Source organism: Lactuca sativa, chromosome 9 (genome assembly GCF_002870075.4).
Source record: "Lactuca sativa cultivar Salinas chromosome 9, Lsat_Salinas_v11, whole genome shotgun sequence".
In the NCBI taxonomy this organism is placed as follows: domain Eukaryota; kingdom Viridiplantae; phylum Streptophyta; class Magnoliopsida; order Asterales; family Asteraceae; genus Lactuca; species Lactuca sativa.
This window is the reverse complement of record NC_056631.2, coordinates 148,796,460-148,813,843: the sequence shown is the minus strand read 5'-3', so window position 1 is coordinate 148,813,843 and position 17,384 is coordinate 148,796,460. Positions and strand designations below refer to the sequence as shown.

The following is a 17,384-nucleotide window of genomic DNA, read 5'->3' as shown; positions in this document are numbered from 1 at the left end:
ACCATTTAAAAAGATAAATACTATTTTTAGAATTATGAATATGTGTATTATGGATATAGTTTTTAGAAGTATAAATACATATTTTTACACTTTTATATATTAATATGTATCTATACTTCTAAAAATATATTTATACTTAAAAAAAAACATATATCAAAATACATATTTACACTTCTAAAAATATATTTATATATTTATATAAACATGTTTATGAATGAACAAGTTTTTTTTATTGATATGTATATTTTTAAATACATAAAAATATGTATTTATAGTTCTAAAAACATATTAATTTGTTTTTTTACATCTTAAATGGTTTATCCAAGAAAAAAAACCATACACACACACACACACACACACATATATATATATATATATATATATATATATATATATATATATATATATATATATATATATATATATATAAATATATATAAAGAATTAACATTAAAAATGTAAATACAATATTTAATTAAATTTTTTTCATTTATAAATATGATTTTTCTGCTTGAATACGTATAATATGAAAAAAATACATAGGGTAAAAGTGTTAACAAATTATAAACTTAAGGGTAAAAACGTAAAAAAACTATAAACTTAAGGGTTTTTTTTGCGACGTTAATATAATAGTAATTTGTTATCACCGGTAAAAGGGTAAAACTGAACATATTTTGGAAAATATTAGGGTAAAAACGGACATAAAATTCAACTTTAGATAAAACCGACAAAACCCTGAAAACTTGAGGGTTTTTATGACCATTAGCCCTTCCCCTTCCCTTTTTGCAATTATTCTCCATTTTCTTCTAATCTCTTCCCCCTCCCTCCTAGCAAAATTCAACTAGACAATTCATTCCCCCCTTTCTATCCAACTTTTTTCTCCGCTGTGAAGCTTCCTCTCCGACAGCCCCACTGTAAGCCCCGCTCTACTTGTTCGATTCTTTGACTAATCTATTCGCATAACAACGATGCATCATTGGAAACTAATTTCATCTTCTTTCAACTGTAAATGATATAGTTAGGGCCCAAGAATGGCACAAGAGTTAACCCTAGGGATTTTAATTGACGTCGTCGACGACGAATGGATGAGAGATACTCTTCCTGACGATGGTACTTTACTTATTTCACTTTCTTTCTTGAAGTACTAAAAGCTTCATGAAATTGGAGAATTTATGCTTAAATTAAATGGTTGATACTCTGTTTTAACAGATCTCGCATTACCCCCATCACTCGTCCCTCGGAATGATGATGCTGAAGATTCCAGTATGTTTTCTCTTGTTGTTAACAAACAAATATTTCTATCTATTTACCTTCTTAGGGTTTTTTTTTTTGGTGTCTGCTTTATTTACGACTGAATAACTGAATCGCATGTCTTGTTTGGATTGGGTTGTTAGTATTTATCTATCAATTGAACAAAACTTGCATGGTTTAGCATTCTTTGAACTCCATTGATGCTGTAAAAACCATAAAACCTTCCCAAAATTCATTATCAGCTTTCTCTATATTTTGCCCCTTTGATGTTCTTAGGGTCTGTTTGCCTTTGGTATGATGAAATGGAATGGAATGAAACAGAATAATGGAATACTCCACTCCATTCCATTGTGTCAAACAAACAACAAATTTTCATTATCATATAAGTTGTCTGTGTAGATCCTCTGAATGATGTGTAGATCCTCTGAATGAGTGCAAATACATTCAGTATCATTTATAAGCTGTCTTTATTAAATCATATTTCAAAATTATTTAAACAAGAATATTAAAATAGTATTCATTAATTGTTGCTTTGTATTTATGTACTTTGATAAAATCATTTTGTTTATCAGATCATGAGGCACCACAAGCGGATGGAGATATTTGGCATGATCTTGCACTTGGGTCAACTCAGTAGTACAGATGTTGTCTAACTGTATCTTTGTTACACATCTTCTAATATTTCAAATTTCATTACAAATGTTATTAGCCTTATGTTATCTTACCCTAAGGTGGTGTTTTTTTTTTTGAGATTACATTGCTTTCTTTATATAACTGTTTTGAATTAGAGCCACAAGATTCAGCGATATATGTTTGGTTAGTCTTTTTAATGTTTCGTTAAGCAATAGTTGAAATCCTGTATAATTATAAACTTCAGAATGTGGGAAGATAAAATAAAGCAAACCTGGACAAGGATAAACATCAAACAATGACATTGGTTTGATAATTGTAATTAATCTTTTTGTTCCCAAGACGACTAAAAAGGTTTGCTTTCTTTTATGCTACGGGTAGTGGTCATATCCAAGCTATCGGAAAAGTGCTGAGTTGCCAACTCAATACCACGTCAGCTCCATCACCAACAATCATCTACTCACTAGATATTGGAAATGATTACCACTCCATATCATTTATATTTATATTTTTTTAATTTTTTTTAACATTAGATTAAATAAAAGACAAAATTGCAAAAATGATCCCTCTGGTATGCATTTTTTTGGGGTTTTAGTCTAAATTATGACTTTTTTAGATTCGTGGTCCTTTTGGACTAGATTGTATGTAAAAATGGTCCCTCCGAAAATTGAAATGACTAAATTACCCTCTTGATATATTTGTTATATTTTTTCTATTTAATTTAATATTTTATTAATATAATATAAAATAGGGTCCACACCCCATTCTCTCTCTCTCTCTCTCTCTCTCTCTCTCTCTCTCTCTCTCTCTCTCTCTCTAATAAAGCAATACAATCAAAATGAGAAGGGGGTCTCTTCCTCTTTGCCTTCATCTGGTTGAAGGAGCAGTGGGAACGTGACGGACGAAAGTTGAGAAGAACAAGGCCACAATCGACAGGTAATGGTCGTGGTTAAAAATGGATCGCGGAGAGGGGAGGAGGAAGGGCGTCGGCATTGCAGGGCCTCTCCGACGACCTACTTCGTCTTCTGGTTAAGTCAACTGCAACATAGGAAGGAAAATCAACTGCCGGTGGTCCTGAGGAGTTTAATCGAGCAAAAAGGGTGAAAGTCGAGACTTGTGGTGGTTGTGTTTGGTCTGTCAGTCAAACGAAAGGGAATGGGCATTCGAATCCCATTTGATCGAAGACGAAAAGGGACCGAAAGCAACAACAGTCTTCTTTCTTTCTTCTTTTCCTGATTCGCTATGAAGCACGAAGGTGGAGTCGATTTTTCCGGCAGTTCAAGCCTTCAATCGGGGTTGTGGGGGTTGAGAAGGGTAGCAACAGTCAGAGAGGGTGCTTGTGTGGTGGTGTTTCTTGGCAGAAGGAGGAAGGGAAGGGGATATGGAGGTGGTGATAGTGGGGAACCGGGAAAACATCACCTGTGATTCTAGCTCTTCGGGGAAGGAGACGAATGGGATGACAGTCATTGAGAGGGCTATGAAGGGATATCGAGACAGTACAACAGCAATTTCGGGGGTGTTTGACAGCGGGTGCTCGGTGGAAATAGGCGGAGACAGTTGAGCCTGCTACTACCGGCGAAGAATCACCGGTCCTTTCCTTCTTCTTCACTGGTTCTACAATGAGAATGAGTGTTTTGGGTGATGGATCATCAGAGAGAGAGAGAGAGAGAGAGAGAGAGAGAGAGAGAGAGAGAGAGAGAGAGAGAGAGAGAGAGAGAGAGAGAGAGAGAGAGAGAGAGAGAGAGAGAGAGATCATTTATTATTTTTTTAATTGTTAAAATAAATAAATAAAGATTAAATTTTAAAAAAATGAAAAATAAATACCGCAAGGGTATTATAGTCATTTCAATTTTTGGAGGGACTATTTTCACATACAAACCACTCCAAAAGGACCATGAATCTAAAAAACTCGAGGTTTGGACTAAAACCCCAAAAAATTACATACCACAAGGACCATTTTTGCAATTTTGTCTAAATAAAAAAACATAATTATAAACTTAAGTAATCATTTTGCTAATTAAAAAATCAAATAAACATTTTATTATTTTTAAATTAAATAAACATATATAATATATAGTTGAAGGTTTAACTTATTCAAATAAAAATGAGAAGATATAATAAAATTAAAAGACACAACCTCCGAGACCAAATTTATAATTTCAATTAAAGCAAATATGAATGTCCTCCTGTTTACTTTTTGGTTGTCTTCTTCACCCGCTTTCCGAAAAATGGGTCCATTACCATTTTCTTTTTTATTTCTATGGATACATAGGAAAAGGGAGAAAAAGGATCATTTGTTGCTATTACTTTCTTATTCTTAGTCTTCGTCCGTCCTTCCATCCACGACACACGGCCACACCCAAACCACCGACTTTAGGGGCGGTGTTCACGCGTCCTTAGGCCGGACACATCAGCAAGACGCGTGGCTTAGTCCTCCCACTCCGGTTAGCCTTAAGCTACGTCTTCAACCCAACTAAAGAGCTTTACGGGAAATGTTATTATTATTATTATTATTATTAAAAAAAATTTAATGCTGGTTCACATAGGAAAAATTTAAGCCTTCTAGCTAACGGACCTGAGATCCCATCCTCAAAGAAATGACACAACGATTAAATAGATGTCTAATTTTGAATGTTAATTATGCATGGATTTGACATCTTGTTCAGACAGTTAAAAATAAGGAATAACTTTTTCGTTAATATGGTCAAACTGAGTATAATACCCATTTTGCAAATGTTTTTGGGTATCCTGTGCTTAATTGCAAATAAAAAAAGAAGGATAACTTTTTCGTTAATAAGGTCATATAGTTTAGGGATTTTTCTAGCTATTTCTTTATGTTTAAAAGTTTAGTCCCTACTCTCTCTCTCTCTCTCTCTCTCTCTATATATATATATATATATATATATATATATATATATATATATATATATATATATATATATATATATATATATATATATATATTATTAAAAATTTTAAATACTTTTAGAGAAAAACCGAGACCGAAAAAGGGGAAGTTGAAGAACCGAGAACCAGAATGTTATGCATAATTGGTTCTAATTCAGTTCCAACGATTGTTTCTCATCCCAAATTACCATATATTTTTGCTTTCATATTTTTTTCTAGTGTAATATCATCTTAAAAAAAATTTAAATATTATTTATCCAGATAACATTTAATGGTGAAAAAAATAACAATGAATCTTGTATGAAACCAATACACTTTGGCAACTAGCCATGTCCCCATGGTCACAACTACCCAAGAAAGTATTTGTATATACAAAAAGATTAGATGGTGTTTGCAAAAAGGTCATTCTCATGCAAATACCATCCCATTCCAATGACACGTTTTATCATTTCCCTAGCAATTTCCTAGGTTGATTACACAAGAACAATAGCAAAATACCCACAAGAAATCCAATCCATATTAGAATTGAATAAGATTTAAATTCTTTGTTTTTGCCAAGACAAAAGGAGGATAGGATCTTACATTGTTTAAAACCATCATTTATGACATAAACAAGATAAAAAGAGGACAAACTTATATTGTTCAAAAGTGTCACGTGAGATATAAACAAGGACACAATGGTTTCAAAAAAGCCCAAGTTACGTAGGAATTGAAATTCATGCGGCTGCTAAAACCCAAATTGCATGGTTCAAAAACATCATGTATATTCATTGTTAGAGCATTTACAATATGAGTTTTTTCAAAGCTTTCATTTTGAAAAAGCAATTACAAATCTTCACCTATTGTAAAGCATTTACAATATGACCTTTTTCAACTTTATAAAAAAATTATATTTCTGTGGATGCTCCACATTCTACATAAGATCAACAACACCTATCACCACAAAGAGCTCAATCCACATTGAAATTGTATCTCCCAAATAAAAAGAGGTTCTTGCATTAACATGATTGATTAGAAGCAATATTTTGACAAATCATACATAAACTAAACACCATGTAACACAAAAAACAAATGAATAGCATGCCAAAAGCATTTCTTTCATTAAATCCATTTCATCTACAACCTAAATTTTATCACGTCAGTATTAAACCCTTTTAAAGATCCAACCAAATCCAACTACTTGAAATCAGTACCAAAATTGTGAACTTCACTTTTTTTGGGCAACCATTTGGTCATAATCACCCCTCAATGTTTTGTTGCATTATTTGACATGTAAACAAGTAAGATTGATGAATAGAACCACTAATCATGTCCAGATTCAGACTCTGCAGTATTAGTAGTAGTAGGTGGAGCATATGAGTAAGCAATCACAGAAGCTCCAATAACAATGGACATTCCTATACAACTCCATAACCATTTCCTATACCCCTTTTTCTTCTCTCTCTGCCTTCTTGCCACCTCTGCAAAAGTTCCCACAAATCAAATATATGTTATAGGGTTAAAAAGGTAATTAAGATATAAGAGATCATACCCATAGATTCAAGGTTCTTTTGGGACATTTCATGGATCATAGCCTCATAGTATTGCAGCCTGTCTTTCAACCTGGAGATCTCTTTATCTTTGGATCCTATCACCACCTCTGCCGCCAGCTCAGCTTCCGCCTGAGCTTCAGCTTTTGCCATGGCTTCCCCCACAAATCGAGCATAAACAACTTCCTGAGAAAACTGCTTCATTTCATTAATGTCAAACTGCATACAACCACCTTCACTTGAAGGTGTTTCAAGAAACTTGAAGCCAGTTTGAGATAGTAGAATCTTGCTGAATTTCTGCCATTGAGTGTGCATTCTAGCAAGTTCTTGTTCGGCGATCTTCCGCTTCTCAATCTCCTCAATGAGAGTGATTCGTGTGGTGTGCAACTCTGATTCTAGGTTGCGGCTACATGAAGCTAAGCTCATAATAGATCCATCCGAAGAGAAATCTGTGTCAAAAGTTACAGTTTGTGTTTAGATGATATTACTATCTGTTGAATCAATAGAAGTATGATTCAATAAGAGCAGATTCTACTGTGTTTGATTGGGATTGGAACTTATGCCAATGGAACAATACTTGAAATTAATTGCTAGAAAATTCTGGAAAGATGGAGAAGAGATTAGGGTTTATATGTTCTAGTCTTTACTTTGAACAAACCATCGAGAAAAACTCAGAAATGAAGTAGGCAATAAACAACATATAATCAAATCTAGAGCAGGAGCACACAAGTCAACCAGATTTAAAGAAACGTTTTGTTTACCTTCAATGGCGTCATAGAATTCGCCGATTTGATTAGAAATGACGCTCATATTCTCAAGCCCTAGTCTCCCAGAATCATTCAGGTCGCTCGAGCTAGCAACACTGAACGAATCACATCGAGGATCTACAAAGTCTTCATCATCATCCGCACTTTCACCTTCAGCCTCACCACGATTTCCATTTTCACCCCCTCCTCCAATCAAACTACTCTCAACCAATTCGTCTTCCCCATCAAGCAACGTCTCAGCTTCATTTCCAACCGACTGGGCCCCACTTCCCTGAACCTCAAACCCATCGACTCTCCGATTGGCGGAGTTTCCCCCACCACGCCCCTTCCGATTAAACACGTACGGCGAGGACGAGACAGAGCCAGATGAAGAATAATCCAAAATCGGAGTCGGTTCTGGAGTCGTGTAGAGAGCAGGTGATATGTAGATGTGATTCAATCTCTTCCTTGCTTTCAATTTCTCCTCCTCTTTAGCTTCATCGTTTTGTTCTACATGATTTTGAGGATAGTTAGGTTTGTTGGTGGAGGGTTGTTGGCTCTTGAGAGTCGACGAATTCGTGCTCGGATTTCTATGCTCTAGTAGATTTTCGAGAGCAATTGTCGTGAACGTCGGCATAATTCTTGATTCTTCCTTCTTCCCTTTCTCCCTCCCTCCCTTCCTCTCTCTTTGTGTGAAAGAGAAGTCGTTGGGAGCTGGAGACCTAGTTTTTGGGAGCTGCTATCACAACACAACAAAGTATACAAATATTGCGTAGGGAGGTGCGCCGATACTCCGATACGCATAAGCAAACTTACATAAATGGCCCCTCCACGACTTCATTCCTTTTTTATTATTATTACTTCATTTTATCTTGTTTCACAAGATTTATTGTTGAAAACTTTTAGAAAGATTTAAATATTTCAAAATTCACAAGATTTATGTTAATTTCTTTTTATATATAAAAGACCCTATACTACTTCAATCTTCATTTTTTTAATCACTTTTTTTATCTTGTTTTACAAGATTTATGTTTATAAATTATTAGGAAGATTTATGTAAATTGAAAATTTTACATAAATGGTCCCTCTAATGTTTCAATGATGGCTGTTAAGATCCCGATCTTGATCTTAAAATCTTATAATTTTAAGATCCTATTTGTGAAAAACAATCTCGATCATATTAGCATCTATCTGAAAGCAAGATCTATTTTGGGATCTTAGGATCCCGACTAGGATCTTAAGATTTTAACCGATGTGATAATACCTCTTTAGTCTTTATTATATAGTTGAGCCTCAAAAGATCGTCAATACAACTTAAAATCGAGCATCACATGTGAGGCAAAAAGTCTCATTAAGTATTATCATTTCGTCTATTCATCTTGAATTATACACAGAGCATTATGGCACTCATGATACTATCATTATGATCTAATGTATTTAGTTGTATATGATGACAATTATCTTATTTTTTATGTTTTCTTCCTAATTTGTGTGGTTTGTAACAACAAGAATTATGTTTCATACTTAAAAAGTTAAAGTTACTTACATCATCGATGCCTTAGTGAATATCAATTCTAATGAGTATTGTACACATGTCTTAGTGAATATCAATTTTAATGAGTATTGTACACAAGACATTGCGAACAAATTTGAAGACTAGTTGATTTTAATAGGATCTTTTGATCTCGATCCGATCTTACGGTTACGATCTTGCAAAACATAAAATGATCTTACGTAAGATCTCGATCTTAACAATCTCTAAAATCTTTTATCGAAAAATTATTCATATTTTAAGAGCTTTAAAAAAACCATTCATATTTTTAAATGTTATAAAAAATTATCATTTAAAAAAGTCATAATACCTTTTAACCACAAAATTCATTTCGCCTTTATCGTAACACGTTGTGTTGGTTTTTTATAGCATCAATACACTAAGTCATGGCATCGGAAACAAAAAAAAATTACTTAAGTGTACATGCATCCTAAGATATAGATTTTACTAGTTTCAACAACGTACTTTAAAATCAATCTGAAAGAAGGATATATACCTCTCGATCTCTTGATTGAGACCTTGTGATTGACAACATTTACAATGGATAAAGGACACCAAATGAGAATCCCTTTAACGTAGTCAAACCCAAGAGTCCAAGAAGCAACACCAAGGAAACCCTAATGAGGGATATTGTGAAAATTAATAACACTTGGAGAGGGGTTACATTTTCGTCAATATGGAGTGAAAGAGGAAAGAGAAGGGAACAAAATTAGAGAGAAAAAAAAATCATACGTGGTTTGATCCCTAGCTCCCTATCTATAGGCAACAAACAAATCCTCAAGAGATTCAAACTCTTAGTTTTTATCTTTATCTTATTCAAAACATGTCTTATCCATATCCTAAGGATATCAAAATCGTCCACTGTCATCTTCCAAGAGCTTTTGGAATATTCCAACTAATCTCTAGGAATTAATAATTATTCAAGCTCTTTAATTAATTAAAACTATTGAAATAATTACCAAAATAATTTCCAATTAATTTATTAATTACTTAATAAATTAACAACTTGTTTTTCTCCATTTCCTTATTGCTAGTTGTGTCATGAGGCCAACCCAAAAGGACCCTATTATTATTTAGAATTATTACCAAGTAGTTAATAACCTTGGGAAACATTTTCAATAGTCCCCCACTTAAACAAGTCATTATTTTTTAAGGTCTGTAATACTCCTCAAATAATCAAAAAAGAGTTAGTCATCTAATGTAACTGCCAAACACTTGACCTAATCATGTTTACTCCCTTGATAAGTGACTAGTTATTCATTTGTTCTAGATATCCTCATGAACTTGAGCTAGTCATGTTTACGACAAATGGATGTAAAAACCGCTTTTTGACTGAGGATGTGTTTATGGTACAACTTGAAGGTTTTGTACAGTCCAAGCATCCAAATAAAGTGTGCAAGCTAAAGAGGTCCATTTTTGGACTCAAACAAGCATCTCGCATCTAGAACATTTGTTTCAATTGGAAAGTCAAAGAATTTGGTTTCTTAAGAAACGATGATGAACCATACATATATGTTAGAGCTTGTGGGACTGTATTTTTTCGTGTATTGTATGTCGATGACATACTACTCATAGGAAACAATATCCCAACACTGAAAAGTTTAAAATATTGGCTTGGGAAATGTTAAGCTATGAAGGACATGGGAGATGTCGTATATATAATTGTTATAAAGATCTACAAGGATAAATTTAAACGAGTAATTGGATTGAGCCACAATACATACTTAGATAAGATCTTGAATAATTTCAGGGTACAATATTCTAAGAAAGTCCTTGTTCCTATGCAACATGACAAAAGATTGAGTAAGACTCAATATCCATATACTAGTAGAGAACTTGGTAGGATGAGTCGAGTCACATATGCTTTTGCTATAGGATCGATCATGTATGCCATGATATGTACTAGGTATAATGTATCGTGTGCTTTGAGCATGAAAATTCATTATCACATCAACCCAAGCGAAAGTCATAGATCGCAATGAAGAACATTTTGAAATATCTTAAGAGGACTAAAGATACGTTCTTGGTCTTTGGTGATAAGGAATAGCTAAAGATAAAGGGCAATATAGATGCAATTTTCCAAAATGATAGAGATAATTCTCGATCACAGTCGAGATTTGTGTTCTTGATGAATGGAGGAGCAATGACTTGGAGAAGTTCCAAGCAAGAGACCATAACAGATTCGACGACATAGTCGGAGTATATAATAGCTAATGAAGTTGTAAAGGAGGTTGTGCGGTTCAAGAAGTTCATCATCAATCTAGGTGTTATGAGCATAGTTGATCTTGTTGAGATCTTCTGCGATAACGAGGGTCTACTCTCTTTGGCTATATAACCTCGACAAAAAAAGCATACAAGACATATACTCATAAAGTTCCACTACATTAGAAATTTCATGGAATACAATAACATCATAGTGAGTCATGTATCATCTGAAGAAAATCCAGCTGATCCATTCAACAAACCATTGTCAAAGATCAAGCATGATGGTCCCACTAGATCGATAGGCATTAAATTTGCTAGTGAGTTGGTTTTACTACTTATTTTGTTATTTGATATTTTGGAACTAATACGATTTGTATTTTAACTAATTTGGTGATTATTTTGTGTTGACTTAATAAGTTGAAGCTACAATTTATGTTAGTATATTTTTGTGCTCCCTTTTGCATGCTTTGAACCACTTCCAGAGTTAAGATTATCATTTGAAAGAGTTGAGATATTTGAGACACGTTGATGGAGTTTGAACTTCTTAATAGTGTAATGGATTGTAGTTTTATTGTAATACTTTTTTTTCGTAACATGTATTATTCGAAAGGGTATAAATTGTTTATAAGACTACCATGTGAAATAAAGCAAAGAGTTGATTTATGTGGTGTATTGATTTCTAGCAAATATTGTTGAAGAAAATTTTAGTTTACATGGAGACGATTTTGTGGATGTAAAGTTTGTCAAAAACAAAGTTCATATGAAGAAGTTATGGTCATTCGAAAGTATGTTGATATTTCCGAAAAGTCGCGAAGCGACTGTGTAGATGCCAAGGCGTGATGGACAAATAAGGCTACACTTACTACGCTTTAAGTGTTACTTATATTTATCTTCATAGTCGTTGTTATGAATGTATAAATAAGATTTATCGGTAATTCCAGTCATAATATTAATTGATCTACTTATGGGAGAGGTGTCTAGAATGGTCATGTTGACTTGGTTGTTGGATTTCAGAAAGGTTTAATGCCGAAATGGTCCTGCCTCCCAACTATCCTGCCTGGTTGATCCTTATTTGATAGAATTCTCGATATTCATTGGGATTAGTGAAAGATCTGGCTTTCATTGCCATATCTTCATAGAGATTAATAAGTTATATTATTATAGGTTAATACTAGTTAGGCGTGTTACCCGCCAGTTGGATCACAAGTGGAATCACTTAAATAGCTATCAATTGTATGAGTAATTGTTCATGTGAGTTGTATCACTATACTATGTACTACAAAACATGTCCATGTATGTTAGAATAGAGAGCTAGTAGAATAAATTGATAATATAATCTCTATATGCTTGAAACTGGAAGAGTAGAAAGTATAAATGTGTCTGTACTAGTAGAGTTTAAAGTGCAGTCTCTATGTGCTTAATTGTTGTATTAGATTTAGAGATGGGATGGTGGTGGAATGACAAAGAGGTTAGGAGCCTATAGGCCCTCATGTTGATGAAATGACATGTAGGCCGTAAGTATATATAAACATGTGTTAACGAAATGACATGTAGGCCGTAAGTACACGTAGATGCGTGTTGTGGACGAAATGGTTGGGTTATAAGTCTAAAATACACATATTATTGGCACATAGTGAGCCATTGTTTGTATGCATGTATATGAATTGTGGTATATGATATTTTGGGGAACTCACTAAGCTTCGTGCTTACCCAGTTGATTATAAATGTTTTTCAGGTGCTTCATTGATTTGTGAGAAGGGCAAGGTTTGACTGTACACATGTGCATTCACAATATGTTTCCGCTTAATGTAATTATACTCTGATATATTTGAATAAATGAAAATGAAAAAAAATTGGATTGAAAATCGGGATGTTACAAGTTGGTATCAGAGCCCTGGAGGTATAAAGTTTCTATCTTGATGATCTTATATGTTAGATCTAGTTCATGGAGTATTTTGTGCATTTTGGAGTCTTTTGTGATAAAGATGGGTTATTGATCTACTCCACAAGCAATAGGTGCTAGATCTTAGCTCCATTCAGTCCCAAAGTTCATAAAAATGCAAGCTTTATGGTGTGTTTTGGTCTATGCAAGCATTGAGACCTTTGTTAAGTCCTTATTGAGCTTTTGAGTCCCTTTTTGCCATGTAAGCACATAAAGTTGCCAACTTTACATGATAAGTTGTCTTATAGAGTTAGATCGGAAAGTTTGGCACTTTGTCTTAACCGATTAAGGGCTTATTGGAGTGAAAAGGTGACTGGAGGAGTACGTGGGGTGTACTTAAGAGTACGCTCAGCGTAATACTGAGTTTGTGCATTATGGACTTGTACAATATTCTTCGAGGGTGAGAACACGGGGAGTACCATTCTGGTATGCGGGGTGTACTCCTTAGTTTTTATTTTGGTCCATGCAAGCATTAAGACCTTTGTTAAGTCCTTATTAAGCTTTCGAGACCCTTTTTTCCATGTAAGCACATAAAGTTGCCAACTTTACGTGATAAGTAGTCTTATAGAATCAAATATGAGAGTTTGGCACTTTGTCTTAACTGATTAAGGGCTTATCGGAGTGAAAAGGTGACTGGAGGAGTACGTGGGGTGTACTTAAGAGTACCCTCAGTGTAATGCTGAGTTTGTGCATTATGGACTTGTATAGTATTCTTTGAGGGTGAGAACGCAGGGCATACTCCTTAGTTTGTATTTTGGGCTTTTTGAAGATTTGGGACTTGTTGGGCCATTGGGCTCCTGTTTTTGGGCCATGGTTAGGATGAGGACTTTCTTGGTATTGGTCCCATGAGAATTTTAGGCCCAATTAGGAAGTTGTGCCATATTGGGCTTGGGTTGCCATCTTGGGCTTTTTTTGCATTTTGGGTTGGGCCTTTATCATGAACAAGTAAAAAAGGGTAAAAATGTCTTTTACCCTTGAGGGGAGTTGGTTTTCTGGAGTGGGCCTCGAATTTTGGGTTATCGGGTAAATTATTGATTAAGATTATATTTATTGTTAGTTGGCGCGAGGTTATCCGGTTCAACGGTCCGAGCAGTTATTTGATTATCAGCAGATTGAGGTGAGTCTTCTCACCATATCCATGGGTTGAAGGAACCAATTCCGACTCATTAACTGTTATGTGGATTGCTATTTGTCTTTATGATACTTGCTTGGAAGACCCCGGAGGTAGCCCGTGGCATCTGTATGGAAGACCATGGGGGTAGCCCATGGCACTTGGGTGTTAGACCATGAGGGCAGCCCATGAAATTTTAAGGAAAGACCATGGGGGTTGCCCATGACACTTGGATGTCAGACCATGGGGGTAGCCCATGGCATTTCAGTGAAAAGACCATGGGGGTAGCCAATGGAAAATGTATGTATGGTATGTGGTATTTTAGGGAACTCACTAAGCTTTGTGCTTATGGTTTTCAGTTTATGTTTCAGCTACTTTTGTTTTCAAAGGGAAGAGCTCGGGATGATTGCAGCACATCCACCCATGTTTCCGCATTATGATGATTCTAGGATTGTACTTTGATAACTGTTTTCTTATAAATATACTTTCGTGATTCAATCTGATTATGATAATGTATTGATAAAATTTGATTACCTGGGTTTTATGACAACAATATGGTTTACTGTTTTATAAACTTAAAAATGAAAAAATTTTCAGGTATTATTTTTGGATGTTACAAGTTGGTATCAGATCCTTGGTTGGAGGGATTCAGGCACACTCTCGGGTGTGACTGAACTCAAACTGAGGAATTGGTAATTTTTTTCTTAAAAGTAAAACGAGTTTTAAAAAGATTTTTGTAAAAGGAAGGAAAATTATAAAAGGATTTTTGTAATGACAAAGAGGGTGTGATGTGTGCAATCGGCCGAGCTCAAGTAAGTGATTCCCAGAATACCCATACATGTTTGTTATCATTTTATGATATGAGAATTTCATGCTAGGATGAGGCTAGGGATACTTTCAGGAATTGCATGATAGATTGGCCTGATATGCGATGCCTTGTAGCCTAGGAAGCATTGGATGCTATGCTAGATTGGAAATATGTATTGGTATCCGTAATTGTTAAGTATATGCTTTAAAAATTGTATACGTTTAGGATCATATAGCCCTAAAATGATTGATTTGGCCTTATTTACCGTTCAAAGTCTTTTATTCGACCGTCTATTTGAGCATGTATTGTGTATAATTTGCATGCATAAGGCAACCAACAGTGAGCATGGAAGTTCCTAGCATGAGTTGTAGTATGTGAGCTTGAATGTTCTTTGGTTATTCTATGGATTGGAGTGCTACTACATGAATGTTCCTTGCTTTGTTCTTTGTGGGACTCTTAAGTGATATAAGTTAGCTATTAAGTGAATATGTTAAGTCACATGTAATAAAGGTTGAATAATCTCAGAGTGATGGATTTGACCCTACTGCGCAGCTCTCGTTTGAGTCTAACCGTTGCAGGGATGAGTCTTTTACTCGAAGGATTATTTGAGCTTTATTGCATGTGATTGTATGCATGGGGTAGTTAACTAACATTATGGGGAGTTCTTTAACAGATGATGGCAGGGTGAGGTCGGAAACGTAGGGAACCCTAGGAAATGCTTCAATGGTTTTTGTTGCGCTGTTCAACGAGTATTTGGAATATCAGTTTGATAAGGTGACTTAGAGGGTTCAGGATAAATCCTAAGGAAATTATGGATAGGTATGGAAGGTAGTATTAAGCCCGTACTACTGAAAGCACAGGATCCATACTCGAATCGGGGAGAGTTTCGAAGAATCTAGGAAGCCTGTGGGATTCGGATTCTTGGGTACGTTTTGATCGTTTGCATGTTGTGTTTCAGTTAGGTGATGAGCACTCAGGAAGGGGGTTCATGTTTTGGTTCCAGCACATGTACATGTACTGAGTTGATTGATGAGCTGATGCGGGAGTTAATCTTGTTGCAGATTACCCGTGGTATTTCAGAGCAGACTCATGTGATCTTTATTACGGTTAAGGAGGAGATTTGGGAGATTTTGGATGAGAGTTTAGGCGCATTCTGTGCTAAGGTTATGGCTATTGTTGGAGCCTACACTCTTTTTTTCCATGAGTTCCATGCTTGTGGAGCTCCCAAGTTCTTTGGGGAGAAGGAACCCATTGCCAGTAGGAGATGGTTAGCAGATATGGCTAACGCTTTCATGATGAGTTTCTGCCCCGAGGGGTTGAAGGTCAAATTTTCCTCATGTCTTTTGAAGGACAGAGCCCATGATTGGTGGGAGGAGGTAGACTTCGCTTTGGGAGGTGAAGCCCTGGAGACGATGACTTAGGATGAGTTTGTGACTTGGTTTAGGGCTGAGTTTTTGCCAGATATTGAGGAACAATAGTTGGCGAGGGAGTTTCAGGACCTTCGCCAGACTACTGAGACTGTGACATAGATCACTACCAAGTTCCGGGAGAGGGCTCTATTGGTTCCACTGTATGCATCGGATAAGGAAAATAAAAAGGTATGGTATCATGATATGTTGAGGGATGACATCAGGGAGTTTGTGAGTATCTTAGGGTGCAAGACCCTGAATGATGTGATTTCTATAGCCCGAGAGTGGGAGATCGATTTGGAGAACTTTAGGAAGAGGGGGTCAAATCAGGTGTAGGAAGTGAAGGGTCCTGTGAAGAGACCAGATATTTCAGATCAACGATTGAGGGGCCAGCTAGGTTGGGGTCAGTGCAGAACGTGCGGGAAGTAGCACGATGGGATTTATCGTTCTAGGGGCATGGGCTACTACAAGTATGGAAGGGTTGGCCATGTCAGTCGGGATTGTTCTCAAGGGGAAATCCCGTTATGTTTCGCTGCAATCAAGTGGGACATAAGAAGGCCGACTCTCTGATGGTGGGTGTGGAGCAGTGAGTGTACATGCTCCGGTTACCTTGAGGATCTTTGATGCTCGTGAGGATGGGGCAGGAGCCCCAAATGGGAGGATCCGAGTATTGCAATGTCAGTCAGGGGAGACCAGGGTTCCATCAAGTGCCATTGCGGGTATGTTATCTTATGCTTTCTTCTTGATTATTATCATAATTTTTATTGCTTGGGAATTTTGTATTGGTTTCGGTAAGCATTATGTCTGGTTTGGTTCTCTACTATTGTATGGGTTATATCATCAAGAATTATTATATGCCATTTTTCATGCCAAAAGTCTTTAGTGAGTCGTATCATGCTGAGTGGGTTTCAGTTTGTTCGGTTGTCTTTTTGATTCGTTGGTGGGGTCAATTTAGGGGCATCGTTTGGAAGGTTTATGGTCAGATTAGCTGGTTAGTTCTCCAATGAAGTAAGAGTATAATTGTATTATCTTTTGTTCTTGTATGATCGATAGTTGCCCATGGGAGAATCTTTGGGTTCAATCACTACCGTTGCTAGGGAAGGAGAGGTAGCAAGAAATTGGTGGTGGTAGTCGCATGAGTTGTTTGGTCACTGGAAGTGCCAAGGGAATTCTATTATCGCAAGGGTTAAAGATGGTTAGAATTTAAAGATTATTTTGAGGATAGGAAGTTGGAGTGAAGGTTCGCCAGTTCAGAGTAAGGTTTATCGTCTTCGTCACCAGCATAAAGGACTTA

At 35.8% G+C, this 17,384-nt stretch overlaps 2 protein-coding genes across 2 annotated transcripts; one reads left to right on the top strand and one right to left on the bottom strand.

Moving 5' to 3' along the window:
- Positions 1-781: 781 nt before the first annotated feature.
- On the top strand, positions 782-2,059 carry LOC111911788 (anaphase-promoting complex subunit 13). Its single transcript, XM_023907528.2, has 4 exons — positions 782-914; positions 1,019-1,110; positions 1,210-1,263; positions 1,824-2,059. The coding sequence occupies exons 2-4, from the start codon at positions 1,032-1,034 to the stop codon at positions 1,886-1,888; spliced, it is 198 nt and encodes a 65-aa protein (XP_023763296.1). The 5' UTR covers positions 782-914; positions 1,019-1,031; the 3' UTR covers positions 1,889-2,059.
- A 3,695-nt stretch (positions 2,060-5,754) lies between these two features.
- LOC111911789 (uncharacterized) lies at positions 5,755-7,831 on the bottom strand. Its single transcript, XM_023907529.3, has 3 exons — positions 7,079-7,831; positions 6,320-6,766; positions 5,755-6,248 (listed from the first exon to the last, which is right to left on the bottom strand). The coding sequence occupies exons 1-3, from the start codon at positions 7,698-7,700 to the stop codon at positions 6,091-6,093; spliced, it is 1,227 nt and encodes a 408-aa protein (XP_023763297.1). The 5' UTR covers positions 7,701-7,831; the 3' UTR covers positions 5,755-6,090.
- Positions 7,832-17,384: the final 9,553 nt, after the last annotated feature.

Coding starts and splice junctions, on each gene's coding strand:
- LOC111911788 (XM_023907528.2), top strand. CDS start 1,032: ATGGCACAAGAGTTAACCCTAGGGATTTTAATTGACGTCGTCGACGAC. Junction 1,111..1,209: donor AGATACTCTTCCTGACGATG/GTACTTTACTTA, acceptor CTGTTTTAACAG/ATCTCGCATTACCCCCATCA. Junction 1,264..1,823: donor TGATGATGCTGAAGATTCCA/GTATGTTTTCTC, acceptor TTTGTTTATCAG/ATCATGAGGCACCACAAGCG.
- LOC111911789 (XM_023907529.3), bottom strand. CDS start 7,700: ATGCCGACGTTCACGACAATTGCTCTCGAAAATCTACTAGAGCATAGA. Junction 6,767..7,078: donor ATTCTATGACGCCATTGAAG/GTAAACAAAACG, acceptor CTTTTGACACAG/ATTTCTCTTCGGATGGATCT. Junction 6,249..6,319: donor AAAGAACCTTGAATCTATGG/GTATGATCTCTT, acceptor GAACTTTTGCAG/AGGTGGCAAGAAGGCAGAGA.